This window comes from Oryctolagus cuniculus, chromosome 8 (genome assembly GCF_051225735.1).
Source record: "Oryctolagus cuniculus isolate XC-2025 breed Fujian yellow rabbit chromosome 8, ASM5122573v1, whole genome shotgun sequence".
NCBI lineage: Eukaryota > Metazoa > Chordata > Mammalia > Lagomorpha > Leporidae > Oryctolagus > Oryctolagus cuniculus.
The window spans coordinates 96,621,268-96,639,172 of NC_142874.1; the positions used below are offsets into that span (position 1 = coordinate 96,621,268).

The 17,905-nt window shown below is 38.7% G+C and overlaps 1 protein-coding gene across 7 annotated transcripts in view; it reads right to left on the reverse strand.

The window, feature by feature from the left end:
* RAP1GDS1 (Rap1 GTPase-GDP dissociation stimulator 1) overlaps positions 1 to 17,905 on the reverse strand; it is a 167,569-nt gene that overhangs the window by 5,203 nt on the left and 144,461 nt on the right. For 4 of the 7 annotated variants that reach the window (XM_070047837.2, XM_070047840.2, XM_070047839.2 and 1 more), the window contains 3 exons: positions 17,572 to 17,711; positions 9,541 to 9,667; positions 5,613 to 5,741 (listed from right to left, as the gene is read on the reverse strand). In XM_070047837.2, the coding sequence (XP_069903938.1) occupies positions 5,613 to 5,741; positions 9,541 to 9,667; positions 17,572 to 17,711 (396 nt within the window). The remainder of the gene's footprint in view (positions 1 to 5,612; positions 5,742 to 9,540; positions 9,668 to 17,571; positions 17,712 to 17,905) is intronic. The other 3 variants (XM_070047841.2, XM_070047838.2, XM_070047842.2) reach the window with 1 other exon arrangement.

Sequence of the window (17,905 nt, forward strand, 5' to 3'; positions counted from 1 at the left end):
TTGGTCTCCCATGTGGGTGGAAGGGGCCCACATTCTTGGGTTGTCATCTGCTGCACTGGCAGTAAGCTATATCAGAAGTGGAGCAGCTGGGACTCGATTTGGCACTCTGATAGGAGATGTGGGTGTCACAAGCAGTAGTCTGACCTATTGAGTAGAGTTTGAAGCATGCCAACATAAACACTAAAGTTTTAAGGAGAGAGAAATATAAGTTATCCTTTTTTGGTCATTATACTTTGAATCAATTAACACAATACCAAATAATGGATAATTTATATCAATGGAAAAATACTATCAGAGCAAAATAAGCAAATATTTGCTTATCTCATAAGAGATTAGGGATTATACATAAAGAACTACAACTCAACAACAAAACCATTTGACTTAAAAAATAGGTAAAAGACTTGTAGACATTTCTCCAAAGATAACCTACAAATAACCAATCAATATACAAAGAGATCCACAATATCAACACATGTTAGAGAAATGAAAATAAGACTACAATAAGATATTTCCTCACACTCATTAGAATAGCTATTATAAGGGAGCGCGGCAAGATGGTGGAATAGGAAGGGAGCACACTGATAGTCCGGGAAGAGCCAGTTTAATAAAAGTGGAGATACTGCAGGTTCAAGGAAGAGTAGGGGAAGAAACAGCAGAGGAAACTCTTCTGGAACTAGTGATTCACAGTGGACCTGCGTGGAGAGCATGGGGGCCCACAATTCAGGACACCAGCGGCAGAATCAATGCACCAGCGCTGGAACACGAGGTAAGTCGAACCTCAGTAGCCCGAGACACCGGTGGGCAAGTGGAAAGAGGAGACTATATGTATTGGTGGTGATATTGAAAAAATGGAACACTTATGCATTGCATATGCTAGTAGAAATGTAAAATGGTCTAATCATTATAAAAAATAGTATGGTAGTTCCTCAAAAACCAGAACAATTACTGTATGACCCAGCAGTTTCATGTGTGTATAAACCCAAAAGAACTCAAACTAGGGAATAAAAAATATCTGTATATCAATGTTCATAACAATTCTCAAAAGGAAAATGGTATCAATAATACAATAGGTAAAATGGATAAACAAAATGTGATATTCATACAATGGAACATTATTCTACCTTAAAAGAAAATAAAATTCTGATACATGCTACAACACAGAGGATCTTAAAGATACTATGTAAATGAAACAAGCCAGATACAAAAGGACAAATATTTCATTCCACATAGAAGATGTCTAGAGTAGTAATATTCATACAGACGAAAAACAGAATGGTAGTTTCCAGAGGCTGAGAAGAGGAGTGAATGAGGAGTAACTGTTTAATGAGTACTGAGTTTCAGTTTGGAAAGATGGGAAAGGTTTAGATACTGAAGGTGATGGTTGCATAGGCACGTAAGTGTATTTAATGCCACTAAACTGTACACTTTAAAATGGGTTAAATCATAATATGGCATTTTTTAAATTGTAGAAAAATAATTTATCTAAATGCTTTGAAACAAAAATACAATAACTGAAATAAAACTTGAAAGGCTCACTATCAGAATGGTGAGGACTTTAAGACAGAATAACAAACTGCTGAACAAAGAATCTAAATAGTAAGGAAGAAATAAAGTTGTGGGGGTGGGGGGAGACAACTCAGGACTCCGAGGACTATATCCAAAGATCTCACATTTGTCTAATCAGAAACTCAGAAGGAAGAGAAACAGGGCAGAGTTGAAAAATATCTGAAGAAATAATGTGGGCTAGCAATATGGCACTGTGGGTAAAGCCACTGCAATACCATCATACCATATGGGTGCCGGTTTGAGTCCTGGCTGTTCCACTTTAATCTAGCTCCATGCTAAAATGCTTTGGAAAAGCAGAAGATAGCCCAAGTGGGAGAACTGGTTGAAGCTCCTGGCTTCAGCCTGACTCAGCCCTAGTGGGTGTGGCCATTTGGGGAATGAACCAGTGGATGGAAGATTTCTCTCTCCTAAATTAATAAAATCTTAAAGTATTAACAACTTCGTAAATTTAGCAGAAGATGTAGCTCTTCAGGTGTCTAAGAAGTTGAGCAAACCTCAAAACAGGATAACCAAAAGAAATCCATGTCAAGATACATCATAGTCATCTGCAATCTGCAGACAAAAAATCTTGAGACAGAAATGGGAATAAACAAATTGGAACCCAATGATTTCTTATAAGAAACCATGGAGGCTAGAAGATAGCAGAAGAAAGCACAATATTTAAGTGCAGAAAGAAAAGAACTATGAGTTCAAAGTCCTGTACCTGGAGAAAATACAGGAATGAAGGAGAAATCAAGATATTCTCAATGTAGGTTGTAGGTAGACACAATAGACTTTCCTTCTTTCAAGAGTTTTCTGATTAAGGTTGCTGGTGGAAACAAATTTTAATACTGTCCACTGTGGTTCTAAATGTATATAAGAAGAAATAGTTTAGAATTAAAGAATAAATGTACTAAAAAATGTTGTTAACCTCTGGAGGTAAGAAAAAAAATGGTACAAATAGGAAACAATAATGAAACTGCAGCCAAGCTATAATGTCATTATACTAAATATAAATGAAATGGTCTGAATTATCAAATAAAAGGGATTGGCAGAGTAGATTAAAGAACATGACCCAACTCTGCCGAGTATAAGATACTTCAAATAAACAATTTAGCAGATGGAAAGCACAGACAGCTAGGTTAATATTAGGTAAAGTAGACTTCAGAGCAAAGAAAATTACTAGAGACGGTGAAGGATGCTATGTAACAGAACTAAGAAGGCAAAGAGAAGGTATATGTACCTAACAGAGCTGAGAAATTAGTGGAGCGGAAATTGATAGCCCTGGAAGGAGAAACAGACAATTCACAATTATAACTGGGAGTATTCAAAAGACTCCTTTCTCAAAAGAAACAGTCAGGAAAGTGAAGAGACAACCGACAGAATGGGAAAATATATTTGCAAACTATGCAACTGATAAAGGGTTGATAACCAGAATCTACAAAGAAATCAAGAAACTCCACAAGATCAAAACAAACAACCCACTTAAGAGATGGGCCAAGGACTTCAATAGACATTTTTCAAAAGAGGAAATCCAAATGGCCAACAGACACATGAAAAAATGTTCAAGATCACTAGCAATCAGGGAAATGCAAATCAAAACCACAATGAGGTTCCACCTCACCCCAGTTAGAATGGCTCACATGCAGAAATCTACCAACAATAGATGCTGGAGAGGATGTGGGGAAAAAGGGACACTAACCCACTGTTGGTGGGAATGCAAATTGGTTAAGCCACTATGGAAGTCAGTCTGGAGATTCCTCAGAAACCTGAATATAACCCTACCATTCAACCCAGCCATCCCACTCCTTGGAATTTACACAAAGGAAATTAAATTGGCAAACAAAAAAGCAGTCTGCACATTAATGTTTATTGCAGCTCAATTCACAATAGCTAAGACCTGCAACCAACCCAAATGCCCATCAACAGTAGACTGGATAAAGAAATTATGGGACATGTACTCTATAGAATACTATACAGCAGTCAAAAACAACGAAACCCAGTCATTTGCAACAAGATGGAGGAATTTGGAAAACATCATGCTGAGTGAATTAAGCCAGTCCCAAAGGGACAAATATCATATGTTCTCCCTGATTGGCGACAACTAACTGAGCACCAAAGGGGAAACTTGTTGAAGTGAAATGGACACTATGAGAAACAGTGACTTGATCAGCTCTTGTCCTGACGGTTGATGTACAATGTAATACTTTATCCATTTTAGTATTTTTTTTTTGTTCTAGTACCATTGGTTGAACTCTGTAATTAACACACAATTATTCTTAGGCGTTTAAATTTTAACTGAAAAGTGATCCCTGTTAGGAATTTGGAAAACATTGTTGAGTGAAATAAGCCAATCCTAAAGGGACAAATACCACTTGTTCTCCTTGATAGGTGACAACTAACTGAGCACCAAAAAGGAAACCTGTTAAAGTGAAAGGAACACTATGAGAAACAGTGACTTGATCAGCCCTCACCCTGACTGTTGATGAGCAGCTTAATATGTTATCCCTCTTAGTATTTTTTTGTTTGTTCTACTTAATACTTTTGAATACTGTAATCAATACACAATTCTTCTTAAGTGCTGAAACTTAACTGAAAAGTGATCACTGTTAAATATAAGAGTGGGAATAAGAGAGGGAAGAGATGTGTAATTCGGGACATGCTCAAGCTGACTTACCTAAACAGTAGAGTTAGAAACATACCAGGGGATTCGAATTCAATCCCATCGAGGTGGCATGTACCAATGCCATCTCACTAGTCCCAGTGATCAATTTCTGTTCACAATTGATCATAATGATAGGACTAAGAACCAAAGGGATCACATAAACAATAGTGTCTGCAAATACTAGCTGATAGAATCAAAAAGGGAGAGAATGATCCAACATGGGAAGTGAGATACACAGCAGACCCATAGAATGGCAGATATCCTAAACAGCACTCTGGCCTCAGAATCAGCCCTTAAGGTATGCAGATCCGGCTGAAATGCCCATGAGAGTATTTCAGGCATGGAAAGCCAAGACACTCGGGGGGAAAAAAAAACCTAAATGAAAGATCTCCATGAGTGAGATCCCAGTGGAAAGAATGGGTCATCAAAGAAGGAGAGGTACCTTTCTCTGAAGGGAGGAGAGAACTTCCACTTTGACCATGGCCTTGTCTAAATATGATCAGAGTCAGTGAACTCAGGGGGCTTCCATAGCCTTGGCAGCTCATGACAAGAGCCTAGGGTGATTACTGATGCCATAAACAAGAGTGTCAATTTGTTAAGTCAACAACAGGAGTCACTGTGCACTTACTCCTCATGTAGGATCTTTGTCCTTAGTGTGCTGTACATTGAGATCTAATGCTATAACTAGTACTCAACGAGTATTTTTCACTTTATGTTTCTGTGTGGGAGCAAACTGTTGAAATCTTTACTTAATATATGCTAAACTGATCTGTATATAAAGAGAATTGAAAATGAATCTTGATATGAATGGAAGGGGAGAGGGAGTGGATAAGGGGAGGGTTGCAGGTTGGAGGGACGTTATGGGGGGGAAGCCATTGTAATCAATATTCTGTACTCTGGAAATTTATATTCATTAAATAAAGGTTAAAAATTAAAAAAAAAAGACTCCTTTCTCAGTAATTGATAGAATCATTCAGATGATCACACCCTGGGATAATTGACACCACCATCAATCAACATGATCTAATCAACATCGATAGATCACTCTACCTAATATAATACATGGCCCTTTCAAGTGTTCTTAGAACATATACCAAGATATGCCCATGATTCCTAGGATGGATTTCTTAGCTAATACAGCATACAAAGGAAGAACTTGTTCTTTATATAAAATAAATCATTAGGGTTAATAAAACTTTATTTAACACTAATTTTTGCCTATATTTGCCAGATGGTATTTTCTGTTATAGCAAGAATCTTTTGGAAATGTTTTCATTGTAGAAGTAATCCTACATATTCTGTGAAATAATTTCTAAAGCTTTTAAAACCCCAAGTCACCATTAACTATTCAGCCACATTTAATATTTAGTGTTAATCATGTATTGATACAGGAAATACTTACCAGATCCCATGAGAGCACAGATCAGGACCATGGAATTGTATTTTATTTCAGGAGCACTTCTCTCATCTGCTAGCAGTCTGTGTAAAATCTGTACAAGTTTAGCACTTTCTAGGTCTTTTTCAGCAGTGCCTAAAATATGAAGCAAAATGAGTTACATCTGCTGTTATGAACTCAGTGCATTCAGGATAATCCACCTTCCTCTGCTAGAAACTATGGAACCTCCCTAAAGAGACTGATAAATAACAATGATCTAGAAAAATAGTAAATTCAGACTACATGAAAATAGTAGAACTAGATTTCCATATACATTTGAGTTAATTAGACTTAATATTTAATAGGCAATTTATGAAAAGTGCTAAACAGACACAACCACTGCCATTAAGAATTAGACAATATTTTTTCTACCTCTATCAAGTTATTTTGAAATAAATCCTACATATCACTTAATTTCTTCCACAAATATTTTATTTCTTTAAAAGAAAGTCTCCTAATATAAATCTCATGAAAATTCCATCAAAAATTTCTATAGAAATAGATAAGCTTATACATACTAAAATGTATTTGAAAAGCCACTGGCTGTGGAATAGCTAAAACAATTTTGGTAAAGAATAAAAATTTCTCTATCCAATATTAAGGCTTACTATACAGCTGCAGTAGTCAAGATACTATGGTATCATCAGTAGAGGGACAGATAGACACAAAGATCAAAGGAACTGAATATAGGACAGAAATACAAGGGTATTTCAAAAAGTTCATAGAAAACTGGAATCAAAGGTCTATGTTGGTGAAAAAAAATTTTTGAGATCCATGCATAGTTTTTTTTCATAATATACATTTATATGAAATTTTTGAGGTATCCTCATACACAGTTAAATGAAGTAGAAAATAAGCAAAACATAGGCACTTCACCAAAAATATTTACAGGTCATGAATAAGCATATGAAAATATATTCAATATTATTAGCCATTAGGGAGATGGAAATGAAAACCACAATGAGATATCATTACATAGTGGTTAGGTTGGCTAGGATTAAAAATAGTGACAACACCAAATGCTGGAAAGGATGCAGAGAAAAAACTGGGTCAGTCTTACAATGCTGACAGAAATGTATTACAGCCACTCTAGAAAACAGGGTGACAACTTCCTTAAAAACTGAACATGTAGGTACCATACAACACAGCAATTGCATTCCTAGGCATTTATCTAGAGAAAAGGAAATGTACATTCACTTAAAAACCTGTACAAAAGTGTTTTCAGCTGCCTTATTTTTTAAAGCTCAAAACTGGATTCAGTTAAGATGTCCTTCAGTAGGTGACTGTTAAACTATGATAATATATGAAGAATCTTTTATTTTTTTTTATTTTTAACAGAGTGGACAGTGAGAGAGACAGAGAGAAAGGTCTTCCTTTTGCCATTGGTTCACCTTCCAATGGCCGCCGGCGCATCGCGCTGATCCGAAGCCAGGAGCCAGGTGCTTCTCCTGGTCTCCCATGGGGTGCAGGGCCCAAGCACTTGGGCCATCCTCCACTGCACTCCCTGGCCACAGCAGAGAGCTGGCCTGGAAGAGGGGCAACCGGGACAGAATCTGGTGCCCCGATCGGGACTAGAACCCGGTGTGCCAGCGCCGCAAGGCGGAGGATTAGCCTATTGAGCCATGGTGCCGGCCCTGATAATATAATATGATAATATAAGGACTTACCATGGAGTACTATTCAATAGTAAAAAGGCATGAACTATTTATATATAAATTAGATAACTTGAATTATGCTGAGCAAACATACAAAAAGTTAATCATAAAAGGTTATGTTGTTTGGCCCAATGTATGTAGCATTTTTGAGATGATAAAATTTTATTAATGAAGGGACACGTTACTGTTTTCTAGGGGATAGAGGCAGAAGGTGGGTGTGGCTATAAATGGGCATCAGAAAGGATCTTTATGGTGTTGGAAGTCTTCAGTATGTTAACTCTGGTGGTAGATGCAGTCCCACACAATAAAACTATATAGAACTTAACATATACACAAATAAGCATTAATAAAACTGGGGAATCTGAATAAGATAAGTAACATATCAATAGAGATATGCTATAGGTCTCCAAACTGTTACTACTGGGATCACTCTTTACTATTTCTTTCAATTGCACTGTAAATCTACAATTATATTTTAAAAAATAAGGACTCTTCAAAATGCTTTTAAATACATTATACAAAAGATTTGTAATGACAGTTTCTTATAGCCTGTAGACTGGAGAAACAGGGTTTTTCAAAGCGGATTGTGTATTTAAAGGCAGGATAGGTTTATTCACATTTTAGGGTCTAGGGGCCTAGTGATCACCAGTAACAATTAAAATGTGAATATGTATTATCATTTTTTGTAGTTCTAGGGTAAGGTGATCAGACCCAGGCAAATGCTCAACTATTAGGAAGCTGATGAAGTTGCAGTTTGCTTGGAATATACAAAACATGAAGGGCACAAAAACCAGATTCAGGAGTCTGTGCTGTAGTGTAGTGAGTAAAGCTGCTACCTGCAGTGCCGATATCCCATATGGGTGGTGGTTCAAGTCCTGGCTGCTCCACTTCCAATCCAGTTCTTTGCTATGGCCTAGGAAAGCAGTAAAAGATAGCCAAAGTCCTTGGGCCCCTATACCCACGTGGGGGACCTGGAGAAAGCTCCTGGCTTTGGATTGGCATAGCTCCAGCCATTGAGGCCATTTACCTTTTGGTTTCTCCTTGCTGGGATTGGCATTGGTGGGGCCACTTGCCCCAGTGAGAATTATGGCTATAAGTCATCAGTGGGAATTAAGAGGGGATTGGTTAAATTTACCCAGATGCCTTGAATTGGACAGGACCCACCTAATTCTATGAGCCCCTTTGTGTATAGGAGTCTTAGGTCTTAAACATAGGCCATGTCTTGATACACTGGGCTTGGCTTACTGTATCAGGCTGGGTTTATTGAGCCAAAGGCTGCTACTCATAAGCTAGATGCTTTACACTAGCTTCTTGTGAAAAATTTTGCCAAATAGGAATGCATTAGACAGAAATTAACACAATACTTCAGGCTCTGTTTTGGGGAATTTGATGGCAAAATACAAGTAAGAACAACACAGAAGATGGTAATTTAGAATGAAGGCAATTTTACAAAAGCAATAGAAACCAAAATGAAAGGGGTGATTAACAAAAAAATCAGTAGTACAGAGAGCAGAGATTGAAAAAGTCTGGGTTACTGGAAGAGGAGTGGGCTTTTCACTTGCTGTTTATATATATATATATATATATATATATATATATATATATAGTTTGTTTTTTGACAGGCAGAGTGGACAGTGAGAGAGAGAGAGGTCTTCCTTTTGCCATTGGTTCACCCTCCAATGGCTGCCGCGGCCGGCGCACCGCACTGATCCGATGGCAGGAGCCAGGTACTTATTCTGGTTTCCCATGGGGTGCAGGGCCCAAGCACTTGGGCCATCCTCCACTGCACTCCTGGGCCACAGCAGAGAGTTGGCCTGGAAGAGGGGCAACCGGGACAGAATCCGGCGCCCTGACCGGGACTAGAACCCGGTGTGCCAGCGCCGCAAGGTGGAGGATTACCCTAGTGAGCTGTGGCGCCAGCCGCTGTTTTATTTTAAATACTTATTTTTTTCTTCCATGAAATCTGCTGAAAACATTGTCTATATTTTTTCAGTGGCTATAACTTGAGGTATTATTAAAATATTAAGCCAACCTCAGAGCACTGCCATAAAAATGTTACTAAAAGCAGAGCTGACGGAAACAGCTCTGACAACCTATCTAATGGATGTTCCCTTATTTCAGATACAGGTACAGGCAAAATGCTTCCAGTCAAGGTCCTATGTGACTTCAGTTCCACTCCTGTGCTTCCTTTCATACAAGATAAAAATAGGAGAAAATAACTTTGTCACTGGGGTACTTACCCAATTCTAAAGCTGCTATTAGTGCCAAAGCAACAAGGGCTTCGTTCTGCATTATTACATGTTCACTAGTTGCCATGGTAACTAGATGCTTGATGCCACCACTCTGCACAATGGTTTTAATTACATCCTACAATAAATAACAGAATTATAAACTTTAATTTTAAATATAGTGAAAGTGCATTACAATCAGTCAATTCATTGTTAAGCTGAGTGGTTTTGTGACAGTGTCCTGTATGAATCACTACTACATTTAACCACATTTTTTTCTTCTAGAAGAAAAGGAAAAAGCTTTTAGCTTTAAATAAATTCATCAAAAGATGACAACTTAAACTGCCTAAGTGAAAAAAGACCATTGCACCTCATATCAAGGAACAGAGAGGCCTAGAAGCTACCAAAGCTAAAGAAATAAAAGCCCCACTGCCTAAATGCTGACCTACCTCAATATCAACAGCAGAGACTAAAACTTGGATTAAAAAAAGGAAGGCCTAAGAAGGCCCAATTTTTACATTACCCCCAGGTAGTTGTTCTCTAGGTGCTTTAGGTAATGCTTTTATACATTTTTTTTTATTTATTTAATGAGCATAAATTTCCAAAGTATACATTTTTTTACTCCTTGGTTTGACCGGACACAAATGAGAACTATGACATGCAAACGGATCAAATAGGACTGCAATCAAAATTCTGTCTGCCCCCATGCTTCATGGTGTCCAGAGTATGGTCCTATCTCCATGGCAGGGTGGCAGTGGGCTCTGCATTCAGTACATCACAGCGCCAACAATGACTTTGAGCACAGTACAGAACTTCTGTTACCTCAGCGACTTCATCTGTGATGCTGGTATGATGTGTATCTTATAGGTTTCTTTTCTTTTTTTTTTTTTGACAGGCAGAGTGGACAGTGAGAGAGACAGAGAGAAAGGTCTTCCTTTGCCGTTGGTTCACCCTCCAATGGCCGCCAAGGCCAACGCACCGCGCTGATCCGATGGCAGGAGCCAGGTGCTTCTCCTGGTCTCCCATGGGGTGCAGGGCCCAAGTACTTGGGCCATCTCCACTGCACTCCCTGGCCACAGCAGAGAGCTGGCCTGGAAGAGGGGCAACCAGGGCAGAATCCAGCACCCCGACCGGGACTAGAACCCGGTGTGCCGGCGCCACAAGGCGGAGGATTAGCCTAGTGAGCTGCGGCGCCGGCCATCTTATAGGTTTCTTTAACCATTTTTGTCTTCATCTTATAGAGGATTTTGTTGTCTTAGAACTCTTGGATTATAAGAGGAAGAAGTCTCATTTTTAGAATATTTTAAAACCAGTTTTCTTTTGCTAATTTTTAGTACTTTGAAGTAAGCTCTTATATGTTAAGTAATCTAAGGTGGATTCAATGATAACAAACTGGGGGGTGGTGTTGCAGTGCAGTGGGTTAAGCCAACATTGTGATGATGGCCAATAAAGGCCCCGGTACCTGGGTTCTTGCCACCCATGTGGAATACCAGGGTAGAGTTCCTGGCTTCAGCCTGGCCCAGTCCTGGCTGTTGAGGGGCGAATGGGCAGTGAACCAGCAGAAGGAAGTTCTCTCTAGGTTACTCTGCATTTCAAATAAATAAATTTCAACAAAAAATGACACCAAACTACTTGAAATAAGAAATTCTTTTCAAATTAATTTGCTAAAATATTTGAAAAAGGTTTTACTTCATACTTCTATCTTATGTACATTTTTAAGAAACCTATTTATATAGACAATATAATTTTTTTTAATGATCAAAAATACTAATCTAACTGGAGTCCAATGGTTACGTTTTTATGGTGGCTTTTATATTAGCTATATTCTGGCATCCAGTAAGTCTCTTTCCACTAACCTTTTTGAAAGTGAGAAGCTTTCAACATTTATTTTATTTCAAAGTCAGAGTTATAGATGGAAGATCTGTCTCTCTCTCTGCTGGTTCACTCCCCAGATAGATGCAACAGCCTGGGCTAGTAGTCCAGGCCAAAGCCAGGACTTTCCTCCAGGTTCCCCACATGGGTGGCAGAAACCTAAATACTTGGGCCATCATCTGAAGTTTTTCCCAGCCCATTAGCAGGGAGCCAGATGGAAAAGTGTAGCAGCCAGGACATGAACTGGTGCCCATACGGGATACTGGTGTTGCAGGCAGCAGCTTTACCAGCTATACCACAATGCTAGTCCTGAGAAGCTATCATTTAAAGTCTCTCTAACCTCCCAATTAACTGCCTACTTGAAGACAGTTTATTTGAAACTTAGCAAAGATTTTTTCGTTAAAAAAACCCACAAAGGAGTTTATGGAGTTAAGAGGATCAGAGGAGACTGAGATACACATGCTTTCACCTAGGAAGGCCCCAAGATGGTCATTTCATCTTCTGCTTTTTGATTCACCCTGCAAAGTCCAGTGCAAAAGAAGGAAGAGCAGGCAACGTACAAAGCAAACTGGTACATGAGAAATGAATAGTCCTCCCTTATATCCAGGCATAGCTTCTCCCTCTCACCTTTCTAGGACAGGTATCTGTTTCCTTTGGAAATGCCTGGGGCAGGTGTTGTGGTGTGACAGGTTGAGCTACTGCCTGCAACACCAGCATCCCATATGGGCGCCAGTTTGAGTCCTGGCTGTTCCACTTCTGATCCAGCGCCGTGCTAATGTGTCTGGGAAAGCCATGTGGGAGACACAGATGGAGCACATGGCTTCAGACTGGCCCAGCCCAGGCTACTGCCGTCAATTGGGGAATACACTATCTGTCTCTCTTTCCCTCCCTTCACAAATGTGTATTAAACAGCTACTACTCTATTAAGCTGCTTTACCTGATAGAATGCAGGATAAAGGGTAAAGCATTTTACCTGTGCTATGTGATAGAAAAGCAATCAAATATTGACAACTACCCTTTATGGAGCAACAATTATTATACTGAGTATAGATCTAGATCTTTTTTTCCTACAGAAAATCCCTTTAGCTAAATATTATCTCTAGTATATGGATGAAGAAACTGAAGGTCATATTAAGGTATGAAACCTGCCCAAGGTCAGAGAATGATTAAATGGTCAAGCCAAGGTTCGAATGCAGTTTGGTTACCGAGTCCATGTTCTTAATCTTTTATGGCTAGTGTAAAAGTAATGTAGTAAATTCATAGTGCCACACATGGCAATAATTTAATATAACGAGGTTCTGTGAGTGTATCGTAAAGTTATATTTTCATTTCAAGATTTTTCAAAAGGTGAAGGATATTTGTACCACTTCACATAGCAAGAAGGTTCATCTAGAGCAGTACAATTAACCAATAAACTTCTCAAGCTAGTCCTGAGATTAATTTCTTTCAAAGTATCTTATAATAATTTCTAGATACTCTACAATGAAACAGTTCTTTAGATAGTCCTTCTAATCACTAAATGTCTCTAAAAATTTGAGATTTTTACAAAGTTTAAAATAATGTCTTATTTTACAGTTCTGTTTTCTTTTAGGAAAATAAGCTTTCTCTTTGCTAACAATTTCACCTTTTTTAGCATTAACAGTCAATCTGTCCTTGATGACTGAAATAAACCCTGGTTGAAACTATGTTTAAAACTGTATAATAATGTTGATCACAAGTGGGATGTGCCTGATTTAAGAGATAATCAATTTACAAGTATGCAGGTTGGTGCTGCCAAAATTGTCAACACTGCATCATCAAAGCATTCTCAATATGGGACTTAAATATTTGTTGGATGAATGAGTGAATGACTAAGTATATTTGTCTAAACAAGCTTTCAGCTTAATAAACAAGTGATGATGAATGTTACACTCTGAAAGTAAAGATACATGATTATATCCTCAGTGTAGGCTACAGCTGCATTTGTTTGTTTCTGCTCTCTGCAGTTGAAGACCCAGCAAGTTGGTGAGGCGTTCCAGCTGAGGGCAGCCTTTCAGGTGAGTGTGAATTCACCTAATGGCATAAGCCCAGAATTACTCTGCATATGGCTACAGTGACTAAGTGGTGAGAAATCTTGTTAGCAAGTTCAGCCCTCCAAAAGTTTGCACTAAGACAGAATTCAGGGTGACTTTAAAAGGAGTACTATTTTCAAAGTTTAACACATGGAGAGAGCTGTGATTCATAACAGTTGGCTGAAGATCTATATGTAACAACAAGTTTGTTATTGCAAAAGTTTATTCCAGAAGAGCATTTTCCAAAGTACTAGGGTACTTCACAAAGTTTGGGGGAAATGGAATTAAGATACATTTTTGTGCAAAAATTTTGAAATCTAGCATATTTTTCATATGCGTTTCTTCTGTGAATTCTTTGAAAACTCTTGTATGCATTCAAAAATTAACACACCTTTTCATTCCAGTTTCCACAAACTTTGCTCATACGTCCAGAGTAATGTTAACAGGTGTTCCTGTTATGCTCTCTACGTAAAGTGTGACTACAAATTACAATCCTATAACTTCAAATTGTTTTCTGTTACATAAATATGCACAACATTTAGAAAGGTACTGTCATTCAAAGTGCCTACAGGGTGATGGGTGCTCAATAAGTACTCAAACAAATTGAGTCATTGAGTATGGGGTGAGGGGAAGCACAGGATGTTAGATGAGGGAAAGTCAAGATATTCCTCAAAATATTCAAACTTCAATTTCATATTATTGCATTTCGGTTGTTTAGGCCTTTAAATATAGTTAAGTTGGGATGCATCTTTTCATGGATAACGGTTTGTTGTATAACTTTGTTAATTGCTACAAAACTGAAGATACATTATAGATAAGTTCCTGTTACACATAGTAGTAATTAATCTAAGAGTTCCAAATTTAGATGCCAGAAACATGTCTGCTGTTTGTAACTATTTAAACAGAATTGTGGTTTTCCTTTAATTTCAAATCACTGCTGGTAATTCTAATGGAGTGGAGCAAGACTACAGAAAGTGTGAGATGGTGTGTTGAGAATAAGCAAGTTAGGATTCTAAGATGGTGGAATAGGGAAAGGATGTAATGCTTTATTTAGGCTAGCAGGAAAGATGAGCAAAAAATGGAAGTGCATTTTATTTTTTTCTTTTTGACAGGGAGTAGACAGAGAGAGAGAAAGAGAAAGGTCTTTTTCCGTTGATTCACCCTCCAATGGCCGCTGCGGCCGGCGTATCGCCTTGATCCGAAGCCAGGTGCTTCTTCTGGTCTCCCATGCGGGTACAGGACCCAAAAACTTGGGCCATCCTCCACTGCCTTCCCGGGCCACAGCAGAGAGCTGGAATGGAAGAGGGGCAACCGGGACAGAATCTGGTGCCCCGACCGGGACTAGAATCTGGGGTGCCGGTGCTGCAGGCGGAGGATTAGCCTAGTGAGCCGTGACGCTGGCCAATGGAGGTGCTTTTTCAAAAGAGGAAATTCAAATAGCCAACACACACATGAAAAAATGCTCAGGATCAGGGAAGCACAAATCACAACCACAATTAAGTTTCACCTCACCCCAGTTAGTCACTCTCATACAGAAATCAACAAATGCTGGTGAGGATGTAGGGAAAAAGGTACCCTAATCCACTGTTGGTGGGAATGTAAACTGTTGCAGCCACTGTGGAAGACAGTATGGAAAAACTTCTTAAATCTGAATATGATCCAGCCTTCCCACTCATGGGAAATTACTCAAAAGAAATCAGCATATGAAAGAGTTATCTGTACCCTCATGTTTACTGCAGCTCAATTTATAATAGCTAAGGGATGGAATCGCCCAGATATCCATCAACTGATGATAAAGAAATTTGGTATATATACACAACGGAGTACTATTCAGCCATAAAAAATAATGAAATCCTGTCTTTTGCAACAAAATGGATACAACTGAAAACCATTATATTTAGTGAAATAAACCAATCCCCAAAAGACAAATACCATGTTTTCCCTTATCTGTGGTAACTAAGAGTACCAAAATGTAATGATTTTGAGTGAAACTGACATTTTGAGATTCGATGATTGTATAAACAATCCCTACTTATCTCTACTGTTGAGGAACAGTTTTTTCTTAGTGTAAGGTTAATCTTATGAGTATACAGTAAACAAACAAAGTGGATCGTTATTAAAATTGAAATAAGAGTAAGGAGGAGGAAAAGTGGGAGCGTAGGCAGGAGGGAAGGTAGTATGGGAAGTATCACTATGTTCCTAAATCTGTATATATGAAATTTCTATTCATTAAATTATAAAAACTAAGCCAAGTTAGCTACATCTCTTCCTATTAACCTGGGGCTGAATCCAAACCTTGGAGTTACCTCTAAAACCACCTTCTCCTGCAAACCTTCTGTCAAACTTTGTCAAGATCTTCTCTTTCTTTTCCATCCAACCATATGAAATGTGTTCCTTTGTGTCAAAAGTGGTTAAATATCAACAATCCCAACTGCTCAACCCCAAATCTTGATTCAGACCATCATCTTTAATGCATATTTTTACAATTATTTTCTGATTGTTCTCTTTGCTTCCATTAAAGTCCTATGGCAGATTTCTAAATGAATGCCAAATAATGGAACTCTGCTACTTAAAACCCTTTAAAATTCTATGGAGAAACAAATCTATATATTTTCACTTGGCATGTCAATCTCCAATTCTCATTTTCTGACCATGGTCTCCATATCCTCTCTGTTCCAGCAATACCGCTTTACTTGTGGGTTCTCTCTAAAATTAGGCTGTTTTACATAGGCTGTGCTCTATTCCTTTCTTTCCCGCTTCTCTTGAGACAAGGAACACATTCACATTTTTTCTTTTTTTTTTTTTTAAATCTCTAAATAAAAATATTTGGAGAATTAGAGTTCTAAACTGACTCTTTTCATGTATAATCACCATAAGGTTGTACAATGGAAATGATCAAAAGGCTCAACTTAGAAAAACGATTAAAAAACAAAGGAATATAATCCAGATACTAAATGAGGTGCCAGGCTTCTGACCTGGGTTCTCACCACAATGATAGCCAGTGAATGAACAAATGAACTAATTTAGCTAAGTACCATGTGCCAGACAGCTATTAAGTTGGACGCTACTATGGGAAAGCATTTTGTCCATCTGGATACCATATAATTTCTAAATGCTCACAGCTATCAAGGTTAGTACCTGGCCCACAGAAGATGTTTGCCACTGACACTGGTAATAGTGGTAAAAATAGAAGCAGCAGCAGCAACAGCAACGTCTATTGAGTGCTTCCTATGTGCTGGGTACCAGCTGAGCACTTTGTATATATGACCTCACTAAATCCTCAACACTTTCAGACAGGTATTATCCCACTTTTCATATATTTAGATACAGAGTTGGTGCCGTGGCATAGAAGGTTAAGCCTCCACCTTTGGATGGGCACTGGTTCAAGTCCTGGCTGCTCCTCTTCTGATCCACCTCCCTGCCAATGGCCTGGGAAAGCAGCAGCAGAAGGCCCAAGGACTTGGGCCCCTACACCCACGTGGGAGACCTGGAAGAAGCTCCTGGCTTTGGATTGGCTCAGCTCTGGCGGTTGTGGCCATTTGGGGAGTGAACAAGTGGATGGAAGACATCTCCCCCTCTCTGCCTGTAACTCTACCTCTTAAATAAATAATCTTAAAAAAAATACATAAAGAAACTTGACCATTTAAATGGTAGAGATAAAAATGAGAATCCATAGGGCCAGTGCTGTGGTGCGTAGCAGGTTAAGCTGTCATCTGCTGGTTCAAGTCCAGGATGCTCCACTTCTGATCCAGCTCCCTGCTGATATGCCTGGAAGGCAGCGGAAGATGGCCCAAGTGCTTGGGCCCCTGTAACCATATGGGAGACCCAGATGAAGCTCCTGGCTCTGGCCTGGCCGTTGCGTCCATTTGGGGAGTGAACCAGTGGATGGAAGCTTGCTCACTCTAATTCTACTTTCAAATAAATCCATCTCTGTTGATTCCAAAGCCTTATACTTAACTATTATGAAATACAACTACATAGAAAAGCTCAATCTTCAATAATTTTTCCCCAGAACTGTTGATGAACATTTTATGTATAAATACATAAAAATACAAGCTTATTATGTACAATCTAAGCTGCTGGGTCTCATTATCTAGCAACAATTTCCTCAGGAACTTACTTTTGATTTACTGTGCCGTATGAGGGCTGACAGCAGTCTGTTAGACTCCCCCATTACACCAGCATGATCTTTGGCTTCACACCATTCCACCAAACGCTCTACTAATTTAACATTCTTTCCCAGTTGTTCAGCAGCTTCTGCTATAGGAAAAAAAGTCACAAAGGAATGACAGGCAATCAGCTGAAATAATTGGTAAAGGTAATAAGAGTGTGAAGGAAATTACATGTCTTAAAAACACAGAACAATGATATTATTAAAGCAAACACTTCAAACACTCCTTTTCTGATGGACTATTTGGCATTTTCTATAAAGTTGTAGACTTCATTATAAAATA